The sequence below is a fragment of the Theobroma cacao genome, chromosome 8 (assembly GCF_053813885.1).
Source record: "Theobroma cacao isolate CCN51 chromosome 8, ASM5381388v1, whole genome shotgun sequence".
Taxonomy (NCBI): Eukaryota; Viridiplantae; Streptophyta; class Magnoliopsida; order Malvales; family Malvaceae; genus Theobroma; species Theobroma cacao.
Genome location: NC_142646.1, coordinates 6,863,305 through 6,878,844, shown reverse-complemented (window position 1 = coordinate 6,878,844; position 15,540 = coordinate 6,863,305). Strand labels below are relative to the sequence as shown.

The 15,540-nt window shown below is 32.4% G+C and overlaps 1 protein-coding gene across 3 annotated transcripts; it reads left to right on the top strand.

Annotated features, from left to right (window-relative positions):
• Positions 1–720: 720 nt before the first annotated feature.
• On the top strand, positions 721–6,035 carry LOC18592390 (cyclin-A1-1-like). Of its 3 annotated transcripts, none has more exons than XM_088808837.1 (12): positions 724–910; positions 1,017–1,239; positions 2,066–2,450; positions 2,644–2,780; positions 3,824–3,916; positions 4,163–4,296; positions 4,391–4,466; positions 4,555–4,631; positions 4,715–4,748; positions 5,025–5,174; positions 5,316–5,454; positions 5,738–6,035. In XM_088808837.1, exons 2-12 carry the CDS (start codon positions 1,033–1,035, stop codon positions 5,860–5,862), a joined length of 1,557 nt encoding a protein of 518 aa, XP_088664963.1. In that variant the 5' UTR covers positions 724–910; positions 1,017–1,032; the 3' UTR covers positions 5,863–6,035. The 3 variants fall into 3 exon arrangements, with proteins under 3 accessions (XP_088664964.1, XP_088664963.1, XP_007019153.3); XM_007019091.3 differs by having other exon boundaries at positions 727–910; positions 5,316–5,450; XM_088808838.1 differs by lacking the exon at positions 4,555–4,631 and having other exon boundaries at positions 721–910; positions 4,668–4,748.
• The last annotated feature ends 9,505 nt before the right edge of the window (positions 6,036–15,540 follow it).

The window sequence follows — 15,540 nt, the reverse complement described above, 5'->3', positions numbered from 1 at the left end:
GGCCAATTGGAGTCCATGCATGATTAGGTCGAACCATGGTTTATTTGACAAAGTTGTCTTGGATTGATATTAATTAATTAATTAATTAATTTATTTATAGATTTATATTTGATGTATTATTGTTATTAATATTAAAAGGGAAGTTGTCATTTTAATAATAAATAAACCTAAAAATTTAAAAAATTTTCAAAATAAATACCTAAATTTTCTTTCTTAATCTCCTTTTCTATTTTTCTTCCTTCAATGATTCTAGGGCAACCCTTTTTGATAATCTTTGCCTCTATGTTACCTACTTTTTCGACTTCTCTTTCTATTGTTAAAAAAAATAAATAATTCACATTTTTTTATTCTCTTACAAAAAACAACTTCTTTCTTTTTTTTTGAATATTTTTTCTTCATCGCATAATGAGTGTGTCAAATTTTATACAATATATTTATGTAAATAATTTATGTTGTTTCAAAGTACATATTTTACTAATCAAAAGATAGAGATTTTGACATTTAAGTTCAATCTTATATTAATTTATCAATAATATATTAGTTAATCATATTAAAAGAAAAAAAATCTATTAAATAACTGTCACCAAATAATAAATTTTTTTTTTCATTTTCTTCTCCTTGACACAAGCTAAAAATCAAAACAACTCCCGTTATTGTCACCATATCCATTCCCTTAAGATTGTTTGAAGCGATTTTTTTTATTCAACAGAAGGTCTATATATCTCAATTTACTAAATCAATAATTCAGATCTTTTTAATTTTTAAATCAATACATTTTCGTGCTCTCTTCAATAATTTTTGTTTTAATTTTCTTTCTCTTCAAACCTTTCAAGAATCAAAACAAGAATAAAGAAACCCTAATTCAATTTCAAATTAGATCAAACTATTTCTTTTCAAATATCGAGAAAAGGTAGGTATATTATTCTACATTATTTCTATTTTTTTTTAAATTTATATATGTTTTCCTGAATTTCTTGAATCCCACGTAACCGACTTTCATTTCATTTCTACAATAGGGTTCAAGTTAGGGTCATGATGTCGACCCGAAATCGGCGTTTGTCTACATCGTCATCATCATCAACGGCGAAGAGGCCGTCGATCACCGGGAATCAGAGCAAGAAGATGGGTGCTGTGAAGACGCAATTTATTAAGAAGAGAGCAGCTCTTAGCGACATAACCAACCAAGGAAATGGGTATCCAAACGGGTCACGGGTCATTGTTATTCGCTCAAAACCCATGGTTCGTAATTCTTTTACCATTGTTTTTATGTTTTCTTTCCTAATTAATTTCTTAGGATAAAAAATGCCCGTTTAATTTGTTTTTAATTTTTCTTTGTTACTTTCTTTTTTGAATTTTATGGTATCAAAGAGTGTTCTTGGTAAAAAAAAAAAAAAAGAGTATTCTTGGTCAAGTTTGTACGTATGGATGATGCCTTGCAAAATAATGAGAAGAATTTTTCCGTTGCCATTGTAACTTTTGGTTTGATTAATTACTTCTCTCTGTCTAACCATTAAAAGAAATAACATAATATGTTCTTAGGTCTTAACCTGTAAAAGTTGATCGGATTCAGGAATGAGTTGTTGGATGTTGGTATGTGTTTGCCAGGCTCACTCAGGACTTTCTATGTTTTTCCTTTCGTTTGAAGGGTCAAGCCCCATAGCTGCATCCACTTTGAGGCGTCAAGTATCTGTTGTACGTTACAAAAAAATGAGGAGTCAGGTTTTGAATAATGTGTTCTTAGAACAGCATGTCCTAATATACCAAGTCCATTTTGACTTCCACAGCTTTCTGCTTCTAGGTGGGTGAAGTTTGATGCATGATTGATCCATAGGAGTGCAGATATGCGTGCAAATATAAACACACACTTTTAACTGCTGTATTTATCATTTTAGCAATTCCATTTTTATTGTATTATAGAGCTTAAAGTGATTGATGGTAAATATTTTATAACTTGAATTTATTTAATAACAAACTTTTATGTCAAAATGTGACTTTATAATTGACTTTATCTCCAGAACTCGATCTAATTTCTGCAAACAGAGGTTAATTAATTTTGTTTTTGAAGGTGCCGTGTACCTCCAAACTTGCCAAGAAGAAGGAAACTTCTACTTGCACTCAGGATCATGGTCTATCTAGGCCTACAACTCTGAGTCCGGAATCATGTGCTGATGTTTCTTGTATGGATACAATTTGGACGAGAGATGATCAACCTACCCCTAAAGTTTTGGGTCTTCTTTCTCCAAGCAGCATGTGTACGCCTGGAAGCATGGATATCTCTCCAGATAGATCACTTTCCGGTTCAGTCTCTCTGGACGAGACCATGTCTACTTGTGATTCTTTGAAGGGCCCAGAGTTTGAATACGTAGAGAATGAGGATGTTTCAGCAGTTAAGTGGATTGAGAGGAAGGCAAACTACAATCTGTACATATCAAAGTACACACAGAGAGAAGGTTCTTTTCTTCTAGTAGATATGAACTTGCTTGATACTGTCATTTCTGTTGGCTGAGGTTTTAATTCTTTTAACTGTCAACTAAAATTTCCATATCTGGTATGTATAGGTTAGTTTAGGCCAAAATATTTTAATCATATAATTGTATTAGTGTGTTGGCCTGCCTCAATTTTGTTTTGGTACACCAACCTCAGGGAAGATTTGCAAGAGAAATATACTTTCGGATATGGGAACAAATGATAATGCTGGTGCTGTTGATAACACTTCCAAAGATCCACAGTTCTGCACACTGATTGCTCATGACATTTACAAGAATGCATGGGCATCCGAGGTATAGTATCTTTTCTATGCTGCCATTTACAAGCTGTTTGCTTCATAGCTAGTCAGATTCCTAAGTAGTGTCACTTCAAAGAAGTGCAAATACATCATCACATTAACTTTAGTATTTATAGAAAAAGATTTACATAGGTATTGCTTGGTTATTTTCTTGATCTTATTTTATATGTTTATGTTCTTCCTAATTTGAATTTACTTGTAGTTATACATGTACTTTTGATACTGGCAAGTGATAACAGTCTCATTTATTTGTGGTTAATCGTTGTCTACAAGTTGAAATAGGTTTTACATTTTAGCTTTTCTGATAATTTATGAAATTTATGAACTGAAAGCTGCAATAAAAAATTATAGAATTTCAAGCTAATCATAATAGTTTGTGGTGTGTGCACTGGTATTTGTGGAGCCGTGGATAGTTATCTTCGTTCTTTTTTATTTTTTTTTAAAGTCAAATATGCATATTTAGGTAGCCTGTCGAAGTTTTGGTTATTAATTTATGGTCTTATAGTGGGATATTGATCAATTGGGTTATGGCATAGTTTGTTGTTGCTAGTCCTTATGTTCTTTTTTAGAGATGTTTAGGTATAATAATATTTTTCTGCCTTCTATAACTTTTTACTGCTGTGTTATATTTTTTGTCTAGCTTGAAAACTATGACTGGCCCCCTGAGGTAATTTGTTATCTTAAGACATTGTAGGACACTGTTCAATGCAAATAGAAATGCTATTAATTGAAAAAGAAAAAAGGAAGAGAAATGATTGTAGAAAAAGGAGATAAAAATGTAGCATAGGTTGTTAATTTGAGGCATGAAGCTTTTATCATACCTGGTTCTTGGTTAACCTTGTCAGGTCTAAGATATTCTAACAGCATCGGTCCTTATCTGTAATACATTCTCTTGCTATGCTGCTGAACCTGTGATTGACTATATAGAAACAGCATACATTTGCATTTTCTGAATCTTGAATAACATGAATATTTCTATCTATATATTTTTGCTCTCTGACTCCTGTTTCATATGTTTCATCCTATTCCTGGGTGTAGGCCAAAAAAGGGCCTTCTGCAGACTTCATGGAGAAGGTACAAAGAGATATTAATGCCAGCATGCGAGCTATTCTGATAGATTGGCTAGTTGAGGTAAATTATGGTGGTTGATGTCATTGCGAGGGTTGTTTACATAATCCAAGAAAAAACCCCTTTCCAGCTCTGTATTCCAGGGTTTCGTTATCTTGTAATGGCCACTTTGACTATTTAAGAGCGGTTCTTCCTTGCATTATTAGAAATACCACAGCCAATTTCATCAAACACCTCTAAGTTACTTTAATGTGCAGGTTTTCCCCCCTTCATGTGAATGGTGATCTTACTGTATCATTTTAACTGTAGGTTACTGAAGAATACAGGCTTGTACCTGAGACACTATTTTTGACAGTGAATTACATTGATCGTTATCTTTCTGGCAATTCAATTAACAGGCAACAGTTGCAGTTGCTTGGAGTTGCCTGCATGATGATTGCTTCGTAAGATTTCATGTTTCTTTCTGCATGTTTGTGTGTCTAAATGTAGCCTAGTAAGAAGAATGGTTTATGAATGAAAATGGGATTTTGATGCCAGTAAATACGAGGAGATATGTGCACCTCAAGTGAAAGAGTTCTGTTATGTTACTGATAACACGTACTGCAAGGATGAGGTCAGATTATATTTACAGATTCATTTCCAATTTTCTTCATTCATCACAACCTACATAAACATATTTTTCCCTGCTTTGATTGCTGCAGATTTTGCAAATGGAATCTGCTGTGCTAAATTACTTGAAGTTTGAAATGACAGTCCCAACAGCTAAATTTTTTCTGAGGTTATGTCTCACTTTCTTATGCCATTCAATTTGCAGTTTATAAAAGTTTCCAGATTATTGACATATTCAGGAAAAATGCCCAGGCACTTTGTTCATGCTGCACAAATGATCAATCAGGTACCCTCATGGACTAGCGTTTTTACATTCACTTTTATGTTTTTGCTCCACTTACTAGGTTTAGTTAGGGTTATACTTGTACTAGTGGACAAGCACATTAGTCTGTGCAGCAGATGTGGTTGTTTCTTTTGTTTATTCCCTAGTTAAAAGATATAATTGGATATGGGAATCACTCCAGAGGTTCAAGCCATCATGCTTTGTTATCAATCCTCTGTTTACTAATGATATCAAAAACCACAATAACTGATGATGGTAATGTATGCCTGCCTTTTGTAGGTTCAATCGATGCAGTTTGAATGTTTGGCCAACTACATTATGGAGTTGTCACTTCTTGAGTACACTATGCTTCATTATGCTCCATCGCTCATAGCTGCTTCTGCTGCTTTCTTGGCCAAGTTTATACTCTCTCCTACAAAGAAACCTTGGGTATGTCCCAAGGAAAGTTTATTTGTTCCATACCAGCTTATTCAGATTATATGTTCTTTATCTGATGTTTATTAATTTGTTCTACTTTTGTATAGCTTCTATTAGGTAATATTTGTTGACTTCTTTTACCCTGTTGCGTAGGACTCTATTTTGGAACATTACACACCGTACCAGCCCTCTGATATGCGTGACTGTGTGAAGTCACTGCATCATCTCTGTCGTAATGGTGGTCGTGCTAATTTGCCAGCAATCAGAGAAAAATACAGTCAGCATAAAGTGAGTAGGTTCTCCATCTTTCCCGGGCAAGAGTTTTACTATAATACTGTGGTTGGTCCAAGTTTTCAGTATGATAAGGGTCCAAATAATATGATCCACCAAATGAATATGCGCTTGATGCAAGAACTGAAACTTGTCCCATACTGAATTAATAAGTTCACCTTCACTATAAAAGGGTAAATAACAGATTTTGGTAACTTGCTGAGTTGCAGGTTGCTTAGTTTTATGTCAATCTTTATTCGTTGTTTTAAAGTTTTAGTAGTCTGACATATTTTCATCTGCATCAGTACAAATTTGTGGCAAAGAAGTACTGCCCTGCATCAATACCTCAGGAGTTTTTCCAAGATTTGAGCAAATAGCCCAATGGATACCATCCCGGTATTCAGGTGCCTTCCAATACTCTGTTGGATGAAGTTAGATGTAAATGGTGATTTTGTAGCTTAGGAATAGGATCTTCATTTTGCTCACAGTTTTGGGAAAAGCAACATTGATTCGGGTGAGTTAGTGAAGAATTTGAATTGTATACTGTATACATACTTGAAGACATTTTCATTATGAAATTCTTGTCAACAGGATCAAGTATAAGCTGTTCACTGTTTTTCTTTTTTATTTTTTTTATTCGCATCATTGCTGCTGCTATTACAAATTGCTTCTTGCCATGTAATACTACATGGATTGGTTTTTTCAGATGAAAATAAAGTGTTTTTCGTAGGATGAATTTATAAGTGGTTTTGAACAAAAAAAATGTCTCAATGTAAATATTTTATTTTAATAAGTTTTTTTTTTTTGTAAAAATAATAAAATTTTTATTTTGATAAAAATTTATAAACATGTAAAATCATAATAAATACTTGATTTTATGCGAAAAAAAACACTTATTGTATGTTTTCAAATGCAAATTTGTTGTTTTGATAAATTTTTCATAAAATTAAAAAAGTTTTAGACGTTAAAAGAATTTACAAACATATAAAATTATAAGTGCCTATTTAGTTTAATTTTTTTTTAGTTTATTTACTTTTTAAAAGAAAAAGTTGGCTCAATCAAAATTTTGAATAGCTTTAAAAACAAAGCTTCAAGAAAAACTCGATAAAGAAGCTTTCTTTTTTTTTTAAACACGTTAGTTTTTTAGAAGAATTTTCTTTTTATTTCAAAAATGTTCTCTATTAAAAATAATTTCACCACTACCCTCTTAAAAAATAACCATCTCTCTCAATTAATCTCCCTTTCCTCCCCTTTCTCTACAAATACCCCTCTCCATCACAAATTGAGATCTACCTCTCATTTACCCTTCTCTCCAAAGGTTACTAAAAAAAAAACAACAAAAGATTCAATTGGGATTTTTTGTTGTTACAAAGATTAAAAGAAAAGAAATCCAAAATTCAAAATTGCATTTAGATACTATTTATTCTTTTTCTTTGCGTCGTTTTTTTTTCTTGGGCTTTGGAGTATCTTTTTATTTTTTTTTTAATTTTGAGATATACATTTGAGTTCTTGATAAATAGCTTAGAGAATCAATACTGTCGTTTTGGGTTTTTGGTAAAAATCCTAGATCCATTAAAATTGTTGAAAGATCTTGATTGAAGAGTCTTTATATAGTTATATTTTGGGATTAGACTAACATATGGTTGATGAACTAGTAAGAGGTAGCTCTACATCCAATAGTCTTATTTGGTTGCTTTTGTTCCAATATTGTCTTTTTCCTATTTCTAACTGTAAGTAAATATATTGAGGTTTGATTTGTATTGAATTTTATTAAAGTTACAAATGATTAAAAATGTATTCAAATAACTAATTATTACTTTTCTAAAAACTATTGTCTTTCTATGGATATGATTTATCGTAATTTACCTATTTTCTATTTTTCCTGTAAGTTTCCCTAAATGTTATGCACAATATGGAGTCGTGTAGGATGATTTGTGAGTGATATATACTTGTGTGAATTTCGAGTATCTTTTGCCTTGTTATGCATTTTAATTTAGTTGTATTTGGTGTAATGCATATGCGATCCTAATGGACCATTTTGGCTGAATGATCAGTTATTGGATAATGATGACACAAGATTTATTACTTTTTATGTCTTGTGCAGTTTATGACTAGTTAAGAAATACCTCCACCAAATTCTAAAATTTCAAAAAAATCAAAATATAATGTAAAGTAGAATTTGGTCATTACCAAATTCTTACTTCAAATTTGTACAAATGAGATTCGTAAGTATGCAAAACCAGAAATTTCATTCACAATTAAAAGATGGGAAGTTGTAGTACAGGAATTTAATGCTCATGCTAATAAAAACTATATTCAAAAGTAATTGAAAAATAAACTAGATAGTTTAAGAAATAAATGGATTTTAAGGAAACAATTGAAGGGTAAAGAAACATGTTTAGGTTGGAACCACAAGACGGGAACCATCGAAGCTGATGCCGTAAGATGGGAAGCCAAAATAAAAGTAAGTATTTTAAATTTTATATGTTTCAACTACTGTAAATTATTTTATATATGTACGTTGTTTAAAAGTTTATTTCTCTCTAATGTTTGTGTAAGTCAATCCAAAATATGCTAGATTTCGATATCACGGGTTAAAACATACTAATGCATTGAAATTTATATTTGGGGATATAATAGCTACCAGTCAAAATGCATGGACACTAGCAATGAATGTACCAATTGAAGATACTGTCAAATTTGCAAATCTAACTTTGCTACAAAACAGTGTTGAATTTGATGCTGAAGAAATCAATTGTGATGATGAAGACAGTCTTATGGTAAACACCCAAATCAAGAGGAACAAAATGGTTCCAGAAGAAATGGGAAAAAAAGTGACAAAGGGTAAAGCAAAAATTGGGACTACAACAAACTTGCAAAGAATATTGGAATGATTGTGTGACGCAGCAAAAAGTTATAACGCAGTTGAAAGTGCTAAAATTTCAATGTCATCGCAAGCCACAGGACAATATAGTATTTCGGAGTGTGTTCAAGCATTGAAATTTGTACAAAATGAAAGGAGATTGAGTGTAGATGAATTTAATTTTCACTACAATTGATTAAAAATGAAGAAAATAGACTCATTTTTATTTCTTTGCTAGATTTAAGTAATAAGTTAGATTAGATTCTATATGAGCATAATATATCAAAAAACTGTGGTGAAAGTAGTTGATTAGTTTAAGATTTGATTTGTTTATTTTAAGTTGATGTTGAACTTTAAACTACTTTCTCTTCACATTTGTGTTACTTGTTATGTGTAATTGAATTGGTATTTGAAAGAATTTGCAATTATCCATGCTATATTTATTTGAATTGTTATTTGTTCCCTTTGATTTATTTGAAATAATATTTGTTTTTAAGTTGATATATTTAGATTTCTACTTACATATTTTGATATTATCAAAAATATGTCTTTTAATGAAATCAAAACATCAGTATAAGCTTTAAAAGAATAAAATGTACAAGGTTTAATCAAAACATTTATGGAGGAGCTGCTAGTGCAATTATATATCACATGAAATTTTTAAAAATTTAATTCTCCTGTATCTTAAACACTAAAAACAAACAAGCCCTAAGAAGTGAAAAGAATGGAGGCGGAGGCGACTGAAGGTTCGTTACTCAAGATGGACACTCCTTCACTTTTAGATACTCGATCCAGTAAAAAAGTTCGTCTATGTAGTGAGAGTTTGGAGAGTTTGTCTACTGGTAGTATAGTTGTGGTCCATAACTGTCACGATCCGGCACTCTCTTCGAGCCTGTGACAACCGTCGCGAAGTCTCAGTAGACATTCATTACTCGAAATGTCAATCGAAACCTTGCAAGGCTCTTGCATCGGTTTTTCACTTCCCCTGTGAGTAATAGTTACTAAATATCGAGTTTTAAGAGAATATAAACTATTTTAGATAAAAAACAATCAAAATAAAATTTTCGCCACACAAGGGTATTTTGGTCATTTTTACTCAAAAATTTAAAACCTGATAAAAATACAACATATGGTAAAAAGATATCCCCCAAAGAGATCCTTGATGAAATCGACTGCCTACAGACTATTCTGAACTTGAAATGGTTAAAAAGAAAGGATGAGTTTTCATAAACTCAGTGAGTAAACAAAGTCCGTCATTAACATCTAAAGTCAAGTAAATGGAGACAGTTAACTTTTCATCATACCATAATCCACAACATTTTGTACTTGTTTCAAATCATATAAAACAACACATTTCAATATAATACATATCACGACTTATGATTTTCTTAAAAACTTGGCTCGTGTCAAAAATCATACTCGGTGATACCTTGGCTGAGGCATTCAATCGAGTTCGCCAAGGTTATTAAGTTAACAATTACTCATAAAAACATAGTTTAGCCATCCCTTGGCGTTAGCAGAGTTCATCCTCAAGTGGTGGTTCGGCGTGAAGTGAACTCTATCGTACCTTAGGAGATATCCTTCGCGCCTCTCATACTAAGGTAAATATAATGGGGTTTACTGTGTCCTTCTAATAGGTTGATCCGTGAAAACCCGCCTACTGCAGTGGCTAATTAAATAACCCACCAATCAATAAAGTTTTGACAGCATAACGTGGCTAACATAATACTACCCAGCCTGTCAAAGGAAAACAAACAGTTTATATATTTCACAACCCAAAAACCCAACCACATATGTCATCGCGTATCAGTTCATAAATCATCAATTCCAAACGTAGGTACGTAAATTTATATATATAGGCAACATCAAAGGTTGGTCTCCACATACTCACATTTTCAAAAATATTATTGAATTGTAAAATAAGTCATAAACCTTATTCCTTAAATCGATTATTAGTCATAAAACATAAAATTCATTTAGGTTCAGTTTTCTTAAAATCATAAAAATGATTGTAAAAAATACTCTAGATAGATAATATGAACAATGGTTACTCACTTTGATGGGAATTTACAACACTCCTAGTCTTGATCATCGAGTGCAATACCTTTGCCTTTATCTGAGGGCTCACCACCTATACATAATGTGCAACAAGAATTTAATATACTTATGCTAAATTGTCACAAAACTATTATATGTTCTATATGAATGCATGCAATAAAATGGGAGGTGTTTAGCCTATCGCGCACTATACACTATTTAATCGGTCTAAACGTCCAATTCGATTCCAATTAATTTATTGCACTTCCAGTACTCCCCAAAATTCCACACACTTCACTAAAAATCTATTCTAAGTGCAATTACCAAAATATCCCTCATTATGGTGCAAATTACCAACTAACGAGAGTAAAATTTTTCGGTACCCGTTTTCGATTTTCGGTATTCCTAAGCACCAAATACAATCTAAAGGGCATGAAAAACAACCAAATTCATCATCAAACCTCACCCATAAAATTCGGCCAAGATAGGTTCTATAATGGGCATGTGAATTTCTTGTTTAATTTTCATACTAAATGTTACTAAACACCTAAAAGCACTAAGTTACCTTGAAATTCAACTAAATTCATCACCAACTTTCTCTCTCCAAATTTGGCAAGCATATTGCCCCTCATGAAAACTTGAATTTAATTCATGGAAAATGGAAAAGAATGCATGGGCAAGATGAATTTCAAGCTTAAGATTAAAAATCTTACCTTTAGTCACAAATTTATTGAAAATTCAACAAATTTTTCTTAGTTTTTCCTTCCTAAGGTTTTTCTTTTCTTTTCTTCTCTTTTTTGCAGGTGCTGGTCGGCCCTCAATTTCTAAGTGGAAGAGTATGGGCTGGTTTTTAAATGGCAATATAATAATATTTAATTTTTGACACATGTCACCTTTTTATTGGTCCACTTGTTTTAACTTAATATTTAAGCCTTTTCTCACCACCACAAATGCTCTAATATTTATCCATAGCATAAAATAATAATAGGTAAAATTCTGGAGCTTGACAAATATCATGGTGGTGTAAAATCGTAAAATTCCAATTTTACCCTTGTGGACTCGAAAAATGACATTTTTGCCCTTATGCTCGAAATTGAAAATTTTCACTTCTCAATCTCAAATTATACTCCAATTGGTCAAACTTGATCAAAATTTTCATCCAACTTTCCAAATTTGCCCTCGAATGGCAAAATTACCATTTTGCCCCTATGGTATGAAAATTCCTAATTGACTCCAATTTAATCTTCGAACTCCAAATCACCATATTAAGTCATTCTGGGGTTTTAAAATTCTCAATTTCATCTTAAAATTCTTATTTGAACTAGTTCGAGGCTTTAAATTAACTTAGTTGCATAACTAGTTACAATACCGATTATTTAACTATTTCTAAGGCATTCTAACATGCAGATGTGCCATCAAGTATATGGATGTTATGATGAGTATATAATGGAGTAGGGCTTGACAATAACAATCCCTTTTTCGGGGATGCGTTGATGAATTCTGAATGAGAGGATTTATTTCAGATAATGATATGGATACAGATGGGATGAAACTGATGACAAGGAATCCCTGGTTGATGTTGATGCATACGATAGTATATCAAAAGAAGACAAGATAGAGGATTTTAAGTTTGAAATGATTGACGACATCCCATCGATCAAAATCTCAAAAAAAAAAAAAGCATGAAGAACTAGCAAAACATTGGATGAGATTTATTATTATGCATTTATTGGGGATATCTATCTCATTTAAGTTATTAAGCGAAAAGATTGAGTTTTTATGGGCTTTTAAAGGAAAATATTCGATCGTTGATTTAGATGAGGAAAGTTTTATGATTAAATTTGCATAGGAAGATGATTATCTAAAAGCCCTCCCAGAGGGTCCTTGGATGGTGCAGGGCCATTACCTCATGGTAAATCCTTGGACTCTGTCGTATGTCAGGGGTTCTTAAAATCTATTTGTGGTAACGACGTGGGTAAGGCTTCCTAGTATGCCTCTCAATTTATACCACAAGTCAGTTTTAAGAAGAATTGCTTCTCTTCTAGGTAAGCTTTTGAAAATTAACTATAATACCGATTCAGAAAAATGTGGCAAATTTGCTCGTATAGCAGTTAAGTTAAATCTTTCAAAGCTGTTGATCCCTAGATTTCTACTTAATGGGAAAATGAAAACCATTGAGTATGAGGGCCTTTCTAAAGTTTGTTTTTTGTCTAGTTTGTATGGACATTTGAAGGGAGAGTGCTGTGGTATTTGATAACTCTATAATATAAAGTTATTTGAGCTTAATTTTGATAATAATTTGACTTAGTTTTTGTAGTAATGCATAAGAATTAGTAGGTTTTATTTAATTATTTTAAATTAGTTATTTTAGGTGAGTCAATCTAATTATGATTAATTTTATACTTAATTTGGTGTTAATGAGGATAAGATAGGTTGTTATTGATTTATTTGTACTTATGTAGGTGTTTGAAAAAAGAATTTTAGTAAAAGAAGGAGAGCAATTTTAAGGTGTAGACTTTCAATGCATATATTTTGGTATTTTGATCATAACTTTCTATACTGAGCTCCAAATGAAGTGATTCTTAGACCATTGGAAAGGTAAAAGAAAAATATACAACTTTCATGTTTTCTACTTTGCCCAGTTCGGCATGTATTATAGTCAAAAATCTGTTTGAAGTTAAAAGAAAAATATACAACTTTCATGTTTTCTACTTTGCCCAGTTCGGCATGTATTATAGTCAAAAATCTGTTTGAAGTTGATGCACTGCAGCAGTCCTAGAGCAATTACATTAGCATCACATTAGCATCATCATTAAGTCAAGCCACATACTTATGAATTCTAAAAGCTTTTTCTTAGCTAGCTTCCATTTGCCATTAAATGACTATCCATTTTCACTATCCTATCACTCCAAAGTGAATTAACAATCTCAACTACAAAGTATTTACAAGTCAAATCTCTAGTCATTCTCAACACTAAAATTTCAACTCTAATTTACTACTCACCTTAATAGATTTGTAGCTTTGAAATTCTTTCCAACAATTCTCCAAACTATTGTAAAGCTTCATCTTTCTCTCTCTAAAACACCTAACTAGTGAGAGAGAGTATGGAAACAAGATTTTTTAAGGGTTTTAAAGTGAGAGAATGGAAAAGCACAAGGGTTTATGAAAGGGTGCACCAAAAGCATGAAAAGTGGAGCTATTTTGAGGGAGGTTATGGAGCTTTATATCAAGCTTTCATAGAGGTTGGGAAGCAACGTGAAAGAGGAGAGGAAGAAGAAGAAAAGCTGCTGGAGAATGTAGAAGCTGCTAGAAGAAAGAGATATTTATAGCCCAAGCTTATCCACTCCATTTAAATTACCAAAATGCCCCTCCACAAATTAGCTTATTCTCCTTTAATCTTTTATGAAATCCTTTACTCTTTTGACATTGGGACAAGGTCCATAATGATCTATAAATGCTCGGGTTCATAAAAACTTAAAAATTTTGACCTGAGGTTAAAAATGACCATTTTGCCCCTACAGTGAAAATCATCACCATTTTGATTTCCTTTGTCATTTTACCCTTATTTAATCATCCATTTATGCCTTAGACCTATTTAGGTCATAATATTGTTTAAAACTTACTTTTAGGGGCTTATTAAGAAAATGACGAAATTATCCCTGATCAAGGATATCGCGTGTACTTCTATCTACGAGTCTATAAAGGTCAAGGTCTCACATTATCATAATCTTAAGTTTGTTAATCACTATAAGTAAAATTTGTTGATATATTAAGTTTTAGTTATTAGTTTATTAATTTAAATTTTCTTTTTTAATTTTAATTATTTAGATAAAATTAAGGTGTTTTAATTTTAGTAGTTAACAGTAAAGATTAATTCAATTCTCTGTGGATCGAGACTCTATTCATCTCTATATTATCTTTGCGATACGTATACTTGCGTGAGTAGAAAATTAAACAACAGTGTTGATTTATTGATTGAAGCTTTTAATGTTGAAAAAGAAACACCTAGTGGGTCTCAAGCAAGTGATGAGTCATTTGGTCCATGGATATTAATAACCAGAACGTAAGCCTAGGAGTGGTTTGGTCAAACAAAATTCCACCATGAATTCGAGGTCTGCCAAGCAACAACCCAGGTTCTAGGTTTTTAGTTTTGGAAGGTTTGGCTGTAAATGAGACCCTTGTAACAAAGGTTACAAGAATGAGAAAACCTTCTGTTAGGGATGCTTGTAGGGAAACTAATCATGAAGGCTTTGCAAACGAAAATTCTAAGGAAATACTGGTATTGCAGACAAGCCATGATCAATCTCTTACTTCATTTAATGACGTTGAATGGCCAACTTTATCACTTAAAAAGAATGGCAAAGAGGCTATGTCAGCGATGGACTGTGCTGCGGAGTGTGCTAATATGGCGGTAGAAAATCTCGAAACTAGTAAGGAAGCTAGTGGCAATAAAATTGATGTTGTTTTAGGGCTAACACAAAAAAAACAGGAAGAGAGGACCTTACCACAACCCACTTCTTTTGAACCAAAGAGACATTCTGTCGTTCGATTTACTAATCATGCATTGGATTTCAAAGTCCTCATTGTTAAAAAAAAAAAAAGACAGTCTCTTCTCCATCCATAGGGGCGAGGCATGGAGGTATTACTCTACATGATAAAGGGGAAAATCGCTTGATAAGTGGGGAATGACTCGAATTCAAGATACCTCCCTCAAAAAGAAGGCACGATTGGAAAATAGCCTTTTTTTTAAAGATCAAGGTGACATGAAGTCAAACACTGTGGAATATTTGAATAGGATTTCAAAAAATCAAAGTGGTGGTCTCTCACAAAAGTTGGAGTCTCTGGATGAGCACCAAATGGTTCAGGTTAATTCCACATTAATAGATGGACAGTAGGTGAACTTGTAGGTACCCTTGGACATCTCTTTCTTTCTTACTTTCTATTAATGTCAGTGAATTTTCTAGTGTGGAATTGTCAAGGTGAAGGCAGTACCAATTTTTTAAGAATTGTGAAAGATTACATAAGGTAGTATGAGATTTCCATTATGATTATTGTTGAACCTCGAGTTAGTGGCATGTCGGTGGATAGGATAATTGTTTGATTAATTTTGGTAGATCACACCGTATCGAGGCTACTGGTTTTTCCTAGTAGAATATGGTTACTATGGAATAATATAGTTCAAATCTCTGTTCTAAGAAATCATAGCCA